This window comes from Zootoca vivipara, chromosome 2 (assembly GCF_963506605.1).
Source record: "Zootoca vivipara chromosome 2, rZooViv1.1, whole genome shotgun sequence".
NCBI classification, from domain to species: Eukaryota; Metazoa; Chordata; class Lepidosauria; order Squamata; family Lacertidae; genus Zootoca; species Zootoca vivipara.
In genome coordinates, this window is record NC_083277.1 from 45,098 (window position 1) to 61,214 (window position 16,117).

The 16,117-nt window shown below is 45.0% G+C and overlaps 2 protein-coding genes across 5 annotated transcripts; one reads left to right on the forward strand and one right to left on the reverse strand.

The window, feature by feature from the left end:
• Window positions 1–925: 925 nt before the first annotated feature.
• Window positions 926–5,168, forward strand: LOC132591777 (olfactory receptor 13H1-like). The gene is made up of 2 exons (XM_060272200.1): window positions 926–1,817; window positions 5,098–5,168. The coding sequence occupies exons 1-2, from the start codon at window positions 926–928 to the stop codon at window positions 5,166–5,168; spliced, it is 963 nt and encodes a 320-aa protein (XP_060128183.1).
• Window positions 5,169–6,293: 1,125 nt separating this feature from the next.
• LOC118078048 (olfactory receptor 10K2-like) lies at window positions 6,294–15,261 on the reverse strand. Of its 4 annotated transcripts, XM_035101772.2 has the most exons (4): window positions 15,219–15,261; window positions 10,264–10,565; window positions 7,706–7,940; window positions 6,294–7,496 (listed from the first exon to the last, which is right to left on the reverse strand). In XM_035101772.2, the coding sequence occupies exon 4, from the start codon at window positions 7,455–7,457 to the stop codon at window positions 6,507–6,509; it is 951 nt and encodes a 316-aa protein (XP_034957663.1). In that variant the 5' UTR covers window positions 7,458–7,496; window positions 7,706–7,940; window positions 10,264–10,565; window positions 15,219–15,261; the 3' UTR covers window positions 6,294–6,506. The 4 variants fall into 4 exon arrangements, with proteins under 4 accessions (XP_034957663.1, XP_060127064.1, XP_060127063.1 ...); XM_060271081.1 differs by lacking the exon at window positions 10,264–10,565 and having other exon boundaries at window positions 15,219–15,260; XM_060271080.1 differs by lacking the exon at window positions 15,219–15,261 and having other exon boundaries at window positions 10,264–10,643.
• Window positions 15,262–16,117: the final 856 nt, after the last annotated feature.

Sequence of the window (16,117 nt, forward strand, 5' to 3'; positions counted from 1 at the left end):
ATCAGCAGATGGGGGCACTAGATTTTCCATGCAGCGGTCCAGGGGTGAGCAGTATATTTTGCCCAAACCCCTGCAAACCAGGTCAGGGTCTCAATGAAAGTCAACATGACATGGTACCATACAGGTAGTTAATTCCCAATGCTAACGTTTGGGTCATGACTGGGTGTTATATACAGCACCTGAAAAGAGGTGCTGTGATAGTGCAAAATCTGTCTCATGAAAATTATTTTTGAGATCTGGTGTAACACAATGACTAAGAATGACATACACCAACCAGAAAGTTCCTAGTTTGAATCTCAGCTCCACCATGAACTTAGGAAAACCGCATGATCTCTGCAATATGGGGAGTAATATTTTCCAGGCAGGGGTGCCAACTTGAATAAAATATTGTGCAGGGGGCAGGTAAGCCCCACCCCACATAATCGAACACAAAATGTTGTGTATGCACACCATGAAGGGTGGCCCTTTCACATATTTTATTTGGGGGGGCAAAGGGACCTCGGCCCCTAGGAGTTGGCTCCTATGTTTACAGGATAGTTGCAAGGATACAACTACATCAGGGATGATGGGCATGTGACCCTCCAGATGTTATTCTAGAAGAAAATAACTGGCTGGGCTTAATAAAATTTGGAATCCAACAGCATATGGAAGGCACAGGTTCTCCGCCCTTGAAGTAGATAACGTAGGTGAAGCTTTCAATTCTGTGGGGGAAACCTTGTTTTGTCCATTTTGCCTACAATCATGTTGGAACCTACTAGCTGAGTTAGCTATCAGGAGTGTATTCGATTTATGATCTGGTTGTGCACTCATTTTTTTGGTTTCTGATCTGCCTCATTCTAGCCTATAGGCATATCATAATATGTCGTTTCTATTTCTGCTTCACAGATAATAGCTCTAGAAGGCTATGAGAGATGAAAATGATACAATGGTAACAGAATTCATTTTGGTGGGACTCTCGGATCACCCCAGAGCTCAGAAGGTCCTCTTCTGCCTGCTTCTGCTTGTCTATTTCGTTACGCTCTTTGGCAACGGTCTGATGATGGTGGTCATTATTGCTGACTCGCACCTCCACACTCCTATGTACTTCTTCCTCAGCAATCTCTCTTCAATAGATATTTTCTACACCTCCAGCAGTGTGCCACAGATTTTAGTCAATTGCTTCATTGCTAGAGCTACCATTCCTGTTACAAATTGTTTGACCCAAATGTACTGTGGACTCTTCCTTGGGATGACCGAGTGCTTCCTTTTGGCTGTCATGGCATATGACCGTTTTGCTGCTGTGTGTCATCCCCTTCATTACACCTTAATCATGAACAATAGGCTCTGTATCAGTTTAGTAGCCTCATCCTGGATTGTTGCTTTTTTGCTGGCTGTGGTCCCTGTATTTTTCATACCAGTAAGCTTTTGTGGCCCTAATATCATCAATCATTTTTCTTGTGAATCGCAGGCTGTCCTTAAATTGGGCTGTTCCAATGCCCGCATCAATGAGATCTTCTCAATTGCTAGAGCTATTCCAGTTCTTGTTGTTCCTTTTCTCTTCATCATGGTGACTTACATTCGCATTGGCCAGGCAGTGCTGAAAATCCGATCAGCACAAGGTCGAAGCAAAGCTTTCTCCACCTGTGGCTCCCACCTGATTGTGGTCAGTATATTCTATGGCTCAGCCATGTTCATGTATCTTCAGCCACAGGGTAGACCCACCTCTGATCGGGACAAGCTGATCTCTGTACTGTATGGGGCACTAACTCCTATGCTCAATCCCATGATTTACAGTTTGAGAAACAAAGATGTAAAGGGGGCTGTGTACAGATTGATTGGTAAGAATCCACCAGAATAAATATACAGTGGTACCTCTACCTACGAATAACTCTACTTACGAATGTTTCTACTTACGAATGGAGCTCCGTCCGCCATCTTGGATGTGGTTTAGATAGGATTTTTTCTACTTACGAATTTTTAGATAGGGTTGCTTCAACTTACAATTTTTTTCTCCCAATGCATTCCTATGGGATTCGACTTACAATTTTTTTTCAACTTACGAATGTGCGTTCGGAACACATTAAATTCGTAAGTAGAGGTACCACTGTATCTGTTTTTGATGGAAGATTATCATGAAGTTTTTGTATATGCCAGTGCTTCTTTCCTTCCTTTCTTCTACTGTACTGTAGTCTTCTGTCCTGGCTTTTTAAATAAACTATTTCATAAGCTTGATAGTCGTTTAAGCAATTAGAAGTTATTTTCAGTTTAAAAGTATAGAGCAAGGGGAAGGGTTCCCTTACTTTTTTTAAAAAAATGCATGTGAACCCAACCCATGGAGCAAGCCGTTTGCGCTCTCTCTCTACCCTGCTCCAATTACAAGAGCCCAAAGAAACTGTGTCCGAGGTTTTTGCCCAATCCCTGCTCACTTGCCACCCAGCAACTCTTTTACATGTTCTCCCCCTGCCACCAAGCAGGCCCTGCTCATGAGCAGAGGCTGGCTGATCTGTGGATCATCATTGTGGCTTTCACTGTGCAATTAGCAAAATAAGTGAGTCCCTGGCAGGGGATGGTGCTGCAGAACCCCTGGGTGTGTTTCGCGGACTCCCAGGGGCCCTAATTGGGAGCCACTGTTCTGGGGTGTTTTTTGCAGTCGTAGGGATTGTTGTGTATTGAGTCAAAGGATTTTATATCTGTATTATTATTGTCTGTACTTGCATTAGGATAAAGTAACTGCCTTTTGGTTCCAGAGGGTACAGCTACTATTGGTTCATTTAAGCTGCTGTATTTGGATCCTCTGTCTTATGATTGCCTGATATTGTTCCCTCCAAATTGTATCCCTTTCCAGCTAGTTCCCTGTCCCTATAAATGTAGCCTTCCTGCCCTCAGAGCCAGTCTTGTTTACCTTAATAAAGAAGTGTTACTAGAGAACTGTCTCCAGCATATTATGTCAAGAGGGCTGAAATCACAAACCCTACCTCACAACACCTACAGTAAATAGGAAAATAATGTTTATTTTTGTATACTTCCACTTTATATTTTATTATTTTATATTGTTGTATATGTGATTTTTTTTTCATTTGTAATTTTTCCATTTATTGTGGGAACCTTTTAGTGGAACCTGGCTCAGCTGTACCAAAGAAAATCAAGCAATGGAAAACTTCCACGGTGCCATATAAATATTCCAAAAGAAACTTAGTATAGAAAGGAAATAAATATCCCAAAATAACCTCTAAATGAAATGACCTCTAAATGAATGCTAAGATTGTGCAACCACCCAAATTTGGTTCTGAACCCAAGCCACCCTGATCAGGTGGCCACCCAATGCAGGTCCTGAACCAACTGGGTCGCACAGTCCTATTGTTTCATATGGGTTTTTAAAATCAAACTTGTGCTCAGTTTTCTGTATTTCACCTTATTCTGTTAATGTACTTTTATGGTTTCATTACATCACAACACATCTTTAAGCTGGTCTATTCCGTGTTTTAAGATGGACATGTTTTGTAATACCCCTATGAGGAGACTGTTTTTATTTTGCTGTATTCTTTTGAGAAACTTCAATAACATTTGTTTGTTTGTTTGTTTGTTTGTTTACACCGACAACTGGGAAACACTGGCCTACGAGCGCTCCAATTGGAGGACAGCCTACTTAAGGTGTAGTGTAAGCCTATGGGCTTTGGAGACACTCGAACTCAGGACAAAAGGGAGAAACATGCTAAGAGGAAGGCACTCTTGGCAAACCCTCACCATGATCAACTCCCGCCCGGAAACCCATGTCCCCACTGTGGAAGGATGTGTGGATCCAGAATTGGCTTCCACAGTCACTTACAGACTCACTGTTAAAACCATGTTTATGGAAGACAATTTTACTCGGCTATGAGTGATTGTCAAAGAAGCAGCAGCAGCAAAAAAAAGAGTGAATGCTAGTGTCTAGTGTCCAGATCAAGGAAAGTAATAGTATCGCTCTATTTTGCCTTAGTCAGACCCCACCTGGAATACTGTGTCCAATTCTGGGTACCACAATTTAAGAAGGATGTTGACAAGCTGCAGCACATGCAGAGGAGGGCAACCAAAAAGATCAAGGGTCTGGAAACCAAGCCTTACGAGGTGTGCTTGAAGGAGCTGGGTATGTTTAGCCTGGAAAAGAGGAATCATAGAATCATAGAATCATATAGTTGGAAGAGACCACGAGGGCCATCCAGTCCAACCCCCTGCCAAGCAGGAAACACCATCAAAGCATTCTTGACATATGGCTGTCAAGCCTCTGCTTAAAGACCTCCAAAGAAGGAGACTCCACCACACTCCTTGGTAGCAAATTCCACTGCCGAACAGCTCTTACTGTCAGGAAGTTCTTCCTAATGTTTAGGTGGAATCTTCTTTCTTGAAGTTTTAATCCATTGCTCCGTGTCCGCTTCTCTGGAGCAACAGAAAACAATCCTTCTCCTTCCTCCATATGACATCCTTTCATATATTTGAACATGGCTATCATATCACCCTTTAACCCTCTCTTCTCCAGGCCAAACATACCCAGCTCCCTAAGCCGTTCCTCATAAGGCATCGTTTCCAGGCCTTTGACCATTTTGACTGAGAGGAAATGAGATTGCCGTCTTCAAATATCTTAAGGCCTATCACATGGAGGGGGAGCATACTTGTTTTCTCCTGCTCTGGAGGGTGTCAGGGCTTCAAGAATTCTATTCCTTCCCCAGTGGCAGCAACAAACAGAGTAAACAAGAAAAAGTCCTTTTTAATGAGTTTATTCATTCACAACAGCAAGAGGCAAAAGAACGTCGTCTGCCCTAATCATGACGTCGCTCCAACTGAGCTCCTCCTTCCTCCTTCCTAGCAACAGCATTTCCCCTTACAGTGGCCACTCGTGGTCAATTGTCTGTGAGTCCTTTGTTCCTACACTCTCAGCGAACACCAAGTTCTGGGAGAAGGGGGGGGTCAGAAATACTCTCCAGTGACAATGTGTCAGCTGGCTGCTCTGCCTCTATCTCCCCTGGCTCTGCCTCCCCTCCCCTTCTCCTAACTCTTCCCAACTCTTTTGTTCGTCGAACTCTGAGCTGTGACCCTTCTCAAACCCCTCCTGTAAATCTATGCTGCATTCCTCTTCTTCCGCAGCATCAGGAGAATGGGTGGTGGTGGTGGTCACCATTCCTCCTCCATTTTGTCCCCTAGAGTCCAATCCCTGACAGAGAGTAGGGCTCAAACCAATGGCTTCAAGTTGCAAGAAAGGAGATTCCGACTAAACATTCAGAAAAACCTTCTGACAGTAAGAGCTGTTCAGCAGTGGAACAGACTTCCATGAGAGGTGGTGGACTCTCCCTTCTTGGACGTTATTAAACAGAGGTTGGATGGCCATCTGACAGGGATGCTTTAGCTCAGATTCCTGTATTACAGGGGGTTGGACTAGATTACACTTGGGGTCCCTTCCAACTCTGTAATTCTATGATTCTATCTCATAAGCCTCAAGGGGACAGAAATGGTGAAAAGGTTAAAACTTTCCTAATCCTGAATGGCAGGTTTGCCATGTAAAGATCAGCTACCTAGAGCCATGTACTGATAGTGGTCACCTCCCACTATTCTGCATAACAGAAATTTAGGTTTACATAATTAAAGTGAACCAAAACACTCTTTTGCCCTGGTGCAACAAATCCAGGGGTTTATTTTACTCATCTCCTTAACATCTGGTGGAAGCACGATCCACAGGGAGGGTGTCACTACCAAGAAGGCCCTCTGCCTGGTTCCCTGTAACTTCCCTTCTTGCCATGAGGGAATTACCAGAAGGCCCTCAGAGCTGGACCTCAGTGTCTGGGCTGAAAGATGGGGATGAAGACATGCAACAACACATTCCTTCAGATATGAGTTAGACATGTGGAAATTGGGGGAGAGCATGCCTGTGGGTCACAGCAATAGCACTGGATGGAGCTATCCCATACAGTTCCTTATGTATATTCAGAGGGTGGGGGTGGGGTGATGGGAATGGGTGATGGGCTGATAGGAGAACACTTCAATCTCCCAGGACATTCTATTCAAGATCTCAAAGCAGCTGTTTTATTACAGAAAATTTTCAGAAACAGACTGGAAAGAGAAGTTGCTGAATTGCAACTCATTAGCAAGCTTAAAACCATGGAGCTACCTGGAATGAACAGAGACATAGGATTCTTATCTCATTATACATGATCAAACTTTCCTTAGCACCTCAGCCCTTGCTCCCCCCCCCGCAAGACCAATTGCAGTCATTAACAGTCGTTAACAGTCATCAACAGGTTTACCACTCCTATCAGCCCATCACCCATTCCCATCACCCCCACCCTCTGAATATACATAAGGGTCTGGTTACTTCTGTTTCAGTGTATCTGATGAAGTGTGCATGCACACGAAAGCTCATACCAAAATATAAACCTAGTTGGTCTTTAAGGTGCTACTGAAGGAATGTTTTTATTTTGTTTTGACTCAGACCAACACGGCTACCTACCTGTAACCATACAGTTCCCTAACCCTTGCAAGGTGAGGCTGCATATGCCCCTTTATTTTTTAGTGGAAGGGAATTTCCTTTCCCATATTCTCCAGAATGCTCCCTTGACCTCCTTGTTCCTGAGGCTGTAAATCATGGGGTACAGCATGGGTGTGACATTGGTGTAGATCAAAGAGACCACCTTGTCCTGCTCTAGGGAGTAGCTGGCTTTAGGGCGGATGTAAATGTAGATGGCACAGCCATAGTGGAGCATGGCCACAATCAGGTGAGCAAAACAGGTGGAGAAGGCCTTCTTCCGGCCTTCAGAACCTTTGATCCTGAAGATGGAATTGGCTATGAATCCATAGGAAATGAGAATAAGCAGGAATGGAATGAGCAAGATCATCATGCAGACAAGGAACACGGCCACTTCATTGAAATGTGTGTCACTACAGGCCAGGTACAGCACAGGCGGGATATCGCAGAAGAAGTGGTTGATCTCGTGTGAGCCACAGAAGGGTAGGCTGAAAATCAGGGTGGTCAGTCCCAGTGAGATTGTGAATCCACTGGTGCAGGCTACCACCAAGAGTCGCAGGCAGAGACTCCTGCTCATGATGAGAGTGTAGCGCAATGGGTTGCATATGGCCACATATCTGTCATAGGACATCACAGCCAACAGAATACACTCAGCGCCCCCCAAGGCAATGAAGAAGTACATCTGAGCAGCACACGCCATCAATGGGACTCTTCTGCTCTTGGCCAAGAGGTCGGCCAACATTTTGGGTACAATGACCAGAGTGTAGCAGACCTCAATGAAAGACAGGTTGCGCAGGAAAAAATACATGGGGGTGTAGAGGGCGGGGTCAACCAAGGTTATGACCACAATGGCCAAGTGTCCCGACAGAGTGATAAGATGAATGGCGAGGAACAAGGCAAAAAACAGAGACTGCAAAGTTGCATCGGTTCTGAATCCTAGCATGAAAAAATCACCATCCAGGCTCTTGTTCTGCCCATGCTGCTCCATCCTAGGTTACATAGTTGTCAGGCAGCGCTTGCGGTCAGTCTGCACAAGAGCGAAAACAAAGATCAAATAAAGGCAGACTAATATTAGCAAGAGGCAACAGGCAAAGATGAAAAGATTGCCTTTGAAACTACTCTTTTAGTCCAAAGTAATTGTATGCAGTTTAAATTGATCAGTTAATCATTGGGTGACAGCCCTAGCTGAGATGTAACTAGACATCTAGATCATCAGTTGCCACAATGTTTACATACCCTTTCCCCTTTTTGCAATTTGGAAGCCCAGTTTGGGGGTCTTGGTGGTGGTGGTTTTTGGAGGGCGGAGAGGAAAATCATGGACCAAATGGTATGTGATACTTTGTTGTTGTTGTTTAGTCGTTTAGTCGTGTCCGACTCTTCGTGACCCCATGGACCATAGCACGCCAGGCGCTCCTGTCTTCCACTGCCTCCCGCAGTTTGGTCAAACGTCACGTTCGTAGCTTCGAGAACCCTGTCCAACATAAAGTGAAGGGAAATCAGCCAGCTGGAACCCTGACCTAGTGCCATGCTCACAACCCAGATTGGGACCCACAACTGTTTTGTGCCAAAAATCACTTCCCTTCCCCAGCTACCCACCCTCCCTCCCTCCCTCCCTTTGAATATTCACTTTTATATAAGATATAGCAGTATACAGACTAAAAACACAGTGTTGCAAAAAAAAACACACACACACACTAAAATAACAAACTTAACAGTAAGAGTTGGTTGGCAGTATTTATTTACTGCAAACAGCATCTTGGAGGCCAAATAAAAGCTGGGGTGGCGGATTTGCAGCAGGACACTAGTATGGCACTCTGATCTGGACTGGGAGCTTAGCACCAGATCATGTGACTCTTTGCTGAGTGGTGGAGCATCTGCTCTGCATGCAAAGGTTTCATGCCCATTCTCCAGATTGGGCTAAGAATGTCTCCTCTCTGAAACCCTGGAGAGCTGCTGCCAGCCGGAGTGGATGATGCTGAGCTAGAAGGAGCAATGGTCTGACTCAGTACAAGGCAGCTTCCTATATTTCTTCATGGCCTCACTGCAAAGGGAATCCCCCTGCACACAGAGTCTGGAAGTGATGTTTTCTCCTGAAACAAAAACACTCGTTGGCAGAGCATCGGCTTTGAATGCAGAAGATCCCACTTGCAGTCCCTGGCATCTGCAGTTAAGGCTGGGCAAGACACCTGCCTGAAACTTGGAAGAGCCACGCCAACCAAAGTTGTAGACTTTTATCCCCGTAGGGTCTGAATTATTTTTCTGCCCATTGTGGCAATTGTAATGTACTCTACTAGATGTGATATAGCTTTTTAATTGTATCTTTATGTCTTATTGTATTGTATTGTAATTTTATTGGTGTTAGCCACCCTGAGCCCGGTTATTATTATTATTATTTATTTATTATTATTATTATTATCTTTAAAGATATGTCACAGACAGAATGAAGCTCACAGATGGCTGGTGGTCAACAGACCTCAGTTTGGGAAGCCCTTGTCTGACTCAGTAGAAGACAACTTCCTATATTCCTGTCCTATAAAAATAACTCACCTAGACCAGTAGGATGTATGAGATCCCCACAACAACAGAGTAAGGGTTGCGTGTTTTTGGATTAATTTTTAAAAGAACTGGTTGATTATTGCAGGTGGTGTAGAAATAGTAGCAATCTTACTGCTCCCACTATCTCTCAGTGTAACCTGCCTCACTGAGTGGTCGTGATGAGAGAATGGAGAATGGAGGGAGAAGCCTGTTCCCCACCTTGAGCTCCTTGGAAGAAAGGTCAGCTATCAATGTAAATACATAAATAAATAAATAATCAGTGGAGAGGTGTGACAGGTGTTATTTATCTAGGCAGTGGTCAGTTTTGAAGTGTTGTCACAGAGACGTGCCTGCAAAAGAAATTCCCTAGCCATGTCTCCAAGGAAAGTCCAAAAACGCAGGCAGTTTCGTTTATTTTTCACATTTATTACATACACATACAAATGTGCGCATCTGCATGTGCATGTGTTTAAACCCCCCCCCCCGATGTTTGTTTTTTTAGTTAAGTGTTCTATATATTTCATTATATAACATGCAGCCTCCTCAAAGAGCCTCCGCATAGCATAATATCCAATTCATTAGGCTCAACATGACTGTCACAAAACTGCTACAGAGGTTCGGCTAACTCTTCATCCAGATAAAGGGCAGCCTTCAGCTTTTAATTAGAAGTGGAAACAATCTTGCAAAGAAGTTTTGACATTTAAAGTGTAGATGTAAAGTAGGAACCCCCCTTTAAAAAAGAAAAGAACCCAGCTTCTGTTTATTGTCCTCATTCTTCAGCTTCCTCCATGCAAATCTGTCACAAACAAACTTGAAAACTTTATTTGCACCACATTCACTTGCCAGAGGAAGGAGAGTCCCTCCGTTACATTGGCTCTGAAAAGAAATTCCTGGAATTATATGCCCCTGAATTCCCTCTCCATTCCCACCATTGTTGTTTGGCTATGAAGCTCCCCCAACCTGGGGTCCATTTCTTCTTTGCTTTCCCTTCCAGGCAACTATCAGAAGAGTTTAACATAGTAAAGTAAGAGCAGCTCAAAAAAGCAGCTGAAGCCTATTCTGAAAAAATGCTCTGCAAAGTCCAACTGTAGCTTATGAATCTCAACTCCTGCAGCGGAAAAGAGGAAGGATCATAGCTCATTAGTAGAGCATCTGCTTTGGAGATGGGCTAATGGTCTGACTCTGTATGCTCTGGCCTTCCCTATGTTCCTGGGAAACATTGTCCTGCTTCAGAACTTTAAAACCCTGCCATTCCTTACCTGTCAGAGGTCTGATTTCTTTCATTCTTCTTTTCTTGAGAAGTTTGGACATTTTGTTGGTCAAGAATCAGCAACTACAAAGTTTTCTTCTCATGCTGAAGATGTTTATTCCTAAGTCTAGGTGGTCAGGTAGGAAGAAGGCTTGCTGTAATCTGAACATGCATCACTAGCAGGAGGTGCAGGCTGCTGGCAGAGACGGAATAGCTCTCTGAGCCATTTATAAGTTTGTTTGGTCCTCGTGGAGATCTGCCAGCCTTTCCCCCCAGAAGTCCAGAAGGAAAATAGGAACAGGATGCATGCTGCTGAAGGCAAATAACGTAGGCTGAGATAAAATGTCTCTCTCGCCAAAAGAACTTTTTAATTCTATTTCAACAATTCATATACTGCTTAACACCATAGTCACTCTCTGATGTTAAAAAGAAACAAAGAAAATTAAAACGAACCATAAAATCACAAAATTTGCTTTAAATGCCTGCTGAGATATAAAAATAATAATTGTTCCTCACATTCCAGCAGATCAACAGGGGGGGGGGGCTGTCTGGTCTCAGGTGGGAGAGAATTCCACAGAATTGGGTCCACAGTACCAAACACAGTTCCTGGTGGAGGCAAGCCTTGTGGGCTCTCTAAAAGTGACTTCTGTCATGCTTAGTTTGGGATATAAGAAGTCAGGTAGTCTGCAAGGTCTCCTGGACCCAAGTTGTTAAGGGCCGGAGGACCTAAGAACGCCACTGGTGATATTATTATTATTATTATTATTATTATTATTATTATTATTATTTATCATTATTTATACCCCGCCTATCTGGCTGGGTTTCCCCGCCACTCTGGGCAGCTTCCAACAAATACCAAAATACATTAAAATATCACAGATTTAAAAATTTCCCTAAACAGGGCTGCCTTTAGGTGTTTTCTAAATGTCACGTAGTTGTTTATCTCCTTGACCTCCAATGGGAGGGCGTTCCACAGGGTGGGTGCCACTACTGAGAAGGCCCTCTGCCTGGTTCCCTGTAGCTTTGCTTCTTGCAGTGAGGGAACCGCCAGAAGGCCCTCGGCGCTGGACCTCAGTGTCCAGGCTGAACGATGGGGGTGGAGACGCTCCTTCAGGTATATAGGACCGAGGCCGTTTAGGGCTTTAATATGATATGATAGCGCCTTCATGGATCACTGCCTTGTCGTGGCGAAGGGGCTTGAATAACTCAGAGAAGCTATGAGCTATGCCATGCAGGGCCACCCAAGATGGACAGGTCATAGTGGAGAGTTTTGACTAAACGTGATCCACCTGGAGAAGGAACTGGCAAGCCACTCCAGTATCCCTGCCAAGAAAACTCCATGGACAAAGACAACAGGCATATAAAAGTTATGACGCTGGAAGATGAGCCCCTCAGGTCGGCTTGACAGGCATATGTCAAGAATGCTTTGAAGGTGTTTCCTGCTTGGCAGGGGGTTGGACTGGATGGCCCTTGTGGTCTCTTCCAACTCTAGGATTCTATGATTCCATGATTCAACACACAGGTGCAATTATCTTCTGTTTGGGGAGGTTAGTGCTCATATTTTTAATGTGAAAAACCCCTACCTTTCAAAACCCAACCCCTTGATTTTCAGAAAACCAAGCACATGAAATTCTTTAGGAGGATTTGCTGGAGTTTGAATCGCGTAGCAATGGTCAGTAACTGTGGCAGTTCCATCTTCATGCTCGGAGGCACTAATGCTTCTGAATATCAGGCTGGGCATGAATTGCCTCTTCACAGTTCTGGAAGGCAGTGGGAGCCTGGAAGGGAGCCTGGAGTGGGGGGTCCTGGTTGTGCCCCCCAATACACCACTGACTCAAGATACCCTAAGTTTTGCAGAAGTACAACTAATCTTTAGGGGAATAAACCCTCAGGGGAAGGGACCCCTCACTGGTGGAGGAAGGGGTGTGCAGGGTGTGTGGCCCACCCCGGGTGTCATCCCTGAGGGGGGTGACATCACTGTGGCACCCCCACCCCCAGGTGCTCGCCCCACCCCCAGGTGCACAGCATGTGTGCTGCTCCGGGTGCCGGAGCCACTAGCTCCGCCTCTGGGACCCCCCCCCCCAAAAAGCAGCTCAGAGGAAAGTTGGACTGAGCATGCTTAGTGGCATTGAATGATCATGCATTGCTGGGAAGAGAAACAGGAAACCTACAGGCAATTTGGACATAATGGAATGCTTGGAATCCTTAACACCCTGCACTGCAACTTTCTGTTGCAGGTCTCAGTTCTCTGAGCACTGGTCCTTTTGTAGCCAAAATGGCATACACAAGAGGGTATTATATCAGCTTAAGAGCACTGGAAGAGTCTGCTGGATCAGGCCAGTGTCCTGCTCTCCCAGTGGCCAACAGGATAGCTGTGGGTAGGATTCTAAGTGCTCCTCCAGATTGCCTTTTGTGCTGCGTTTGTAGGCACAGGTCTGGGCTTTACTGTGTCTTTTTTTTTTTTTACATAATTTTTATTGGTTTTTACAAATTACAAAAGATGGTACATACATAAACACCTTTTCCACCTTCTTCCCACCCCCCTCCATGGGTCCTCCCCTGCCACAGAAGTATCCCACGCAGGTGATCAGTCAGAAGTGGTCCATTTTATGATTGGGTTTCTGTCCTCCTCCCCCTCCCCTGCCCCCCAAGCCCCCCCCTGCCACCAGGGAGCTCCAGTGAACCAGGGCAGTACGCAGGAGTTCATCCATCCAACCATCTATTGTCATACCAAAAAAAAAAAGAAAATACAAAAAGAGAAAAAGAGAAAAAAGAGAAGAGGAAAAAAAAAAGACAAAAAGGAAAAAAGACAAAAAAAAAATTCATCATAATTGTTAAATTCATAATTGTTAAACCATATTTTGTGGGCTTCCCCACCCTCCCACCCTTCCCCGGTTTTCCTCCCTTATTTATCATCTTCAACAGTTTCATAGTTCATATTTTATAACATACACCTTTATATCTTATACCACTTTTAAACTATTATCATTTTCGCCTATTGTCCAATCACTGAGAAATCAAACTCCCATTTTTTCTTCCCGTGCCTAATTTTTACCCCTCTATAGGCCTCCATATTTTCACCTTTTTCCAGAATCAATTCACTTTTTAAACCTATAACTATTCCCAAACTAACCTTACTCCCCCCGAGTACCTGCTCCACCCCTCCAATCCAGCAAGTTCCATAGTCAGCAGTCCAGTTATAGTCCTATTAACCCATCCTTACAATCACCACTTTACTTTCCCTTCACCCCACCCCCTGTTTGCAGTCTTTTGCCATCCAGGCCTCCATATCAGACCCCTGAGCTTCTTCTCTTCTCTGCTTAATTTTTCCTTCTTCCCTGTGGTCATTCTGGAGTTCCAGTAAATCCAGTCGTGCCCCCCTCGAAGGGGAGGCACTCCATCCAACTTTTTGTAGAGTAAAATCATCATTTTTTTCGTGATGGGCTTCATTTTGTGTTAAATCATCACAGTCGTCATCATTGTCATTCTCACATTCATCTTCTTCAGTTTCAAAAGCTTCATCTTCTAGGAAATCATATTCTGTCATCACAATCTGGAATTGTTGCTGTAACACTAGCCGTTGTGTCTCCTCTTGACATAGTTCTATTCTTGTTTCCCACATTAAGGTCAAAACAGTCCGCTGAAACTCAGGCGGGTACCTTTTTGTTGACATAGTTCAGTCCTGTCAAGGTCAAAACTTGTCACATGGGGTGGAATATGATCGCAGTCTATTTTCTCGACTCCATTTTAACAAGCTGGCTGCATTCTTAAAAATAAAGTTCGAACTCACATTTCAAAAGCATATAAACCAAAAAAAAATTCCCAAAAAGTCCAGAGATAAAGATAGAAATAAAATTTAACTATAAATCCTGGTCAGCTCACTGGGTTTTCTGGGCTGCCGGCTCCCGAGAAAAAGAAAGGTCTTTCTTAGTCTTAACTTCATTCTGCAGGGCAATCACAACAGTCTCTCTCCCCTTTTACCCTGCATTTAGGGGGGATTCTCTTTGATGCCTTTGAGGAATCCTTTTAAGTTAAAATCTTCTGTTTACGGCTTCGGGTTTCTGTTTACTGTCTCTTATGTTACCGTGGGGGGGGGGTGGCTTCCTCTTTTCCCCTCTCTCCCAGGTCCAAATTGTTGCCTTAATTTACATTCCAAAGAATCCAAATTACTCACAGTCTATTCATTTGCTGAATGTTCTTTGAAGAATTGGCCACCTCCACTTCCCAGACTCGCAGCTTCGCACTCTCAGAGCAGCAATGTCAGCCTGTCCGCCGCGGTTCACCTCCTCGCTCTCGGGGGCTTAAACAAAGCCGATCCGGGGAGGAGAGAGCCTGCTTTTGGCGCCGCCAGGCAAAATCTGTCCCCAAAAAGCACGATTTGGGGCTTTTAAGGAGGTTTCGTTTCGCTGGAACGATTCCCTCCACCTCTGAAGCGCCGAGGTCCGCTCCGCTGTGCGGACCCCCGTCTGAGCAAGATGGCGTGGTCAACCGGAAGCCCTGGGCTTTACTGTGTCCAAGCATATTTTGTCAGTCAGGTTTTCCACAGATTGCCATTTGCTCCAATTCCACAGTGAAATGTGGGTTTTTCCGGGGAAAGCACCAGGACAAAAAGACCTGATCAGACACAGAGCTTTGCAGCCCGGACCTGTGCCAGGAAAGCATGGTGCAAAAGGAAGCAGGTATGAGTCCTTCATCGCCTTTTCCTTAAACTAAAAAGCTCAGAACAGTGAAACTTTTCCCCAATAAGGGAACTGCTCCATTGTGGTTTGTGGAAGAACAAAAAGGAAAAGAAGCTAGCTCACGAGGTCTGAACATGCTCAGTCGGCAAAGAATGCTAACTGAGGAAAACCAAAGTGCTGGAAAGAATCTGAGGGTGGATAGGGAGCGCTGCATAGTGGGACATTTGGGGTACAGGTCCCCCTTGTTCTATGGTTTAATGAACTCCTCTGCCCCAGATCCACTTACTTGTTTTGGAAATCACGATCCTCTCCTGCCTCTCTCACTTTAGAGTTCAGATTTAATTGCTAAATGTTACAAACAGATTAATTAACATTTCATCAGTTTGTGGGCGTCAACAGGCAGGAAAGACGGGTTTGAAGGCCTGCTTCAGCCTCGTTTGTAGATCTGGCAGGGCTTTATCAGCCAATCTGGAGCATCATGCCAAGCACCTCCCTCATTTGGCCAATCTTTACCAGCTTCCCCTGGGCTGGACTGCCAAAGTTACTTGAGCCAGGATGCTGGTGCGCTGCTCTTGACACATTTCACATGTGCCCTTTGCACTATGGGCTTATCCAGACTTGACCTCGCGCCTAGAAAGCATGGGTCCAAGCAGTTTCTCAAAGCCTAGAAGGCCCTTCAGAATACGCCAGTATTTTATTGTATTCTTTCATTAAGTACTGTCCATGGAGGCCCAGGTCAGTTCTGTGTCCAGGGCAGCTGTCTACCAGCTCCATCTGGTACGCAGGCTGAGAGTCTACCTGCCTGCAGACTGTCTCACCAGAGTAGTGCATGCTCTAGTTATCTCTCGCTTGGACTACTGCAATGCGCTATATGTGGGGCTACATTTGAAGGTGACCTGAAAACTACAATTAATCCAGAATGTGGCAGCTAGACTGGTGACTGGGAGTGGCCATATAACACCAGACCTGAAAGACCTACATGCTTTGATGGTGTTTCCTGCTTGGCAGGGGGTTGGACTGGATGGTCCTTGTGGTCCCTTCCAACTCGCCCACCTGCCCGCCCCACGCCCCGTGCCACCGAGACTACCCCTAGAGCCGGGCCTGAGCATCTCCACCCCCATCATCCAGCCCGGACACTGAAGTTACAGGGAACCAGGCAGAGAGCCTTCTCGGTAGTGGTGCCCT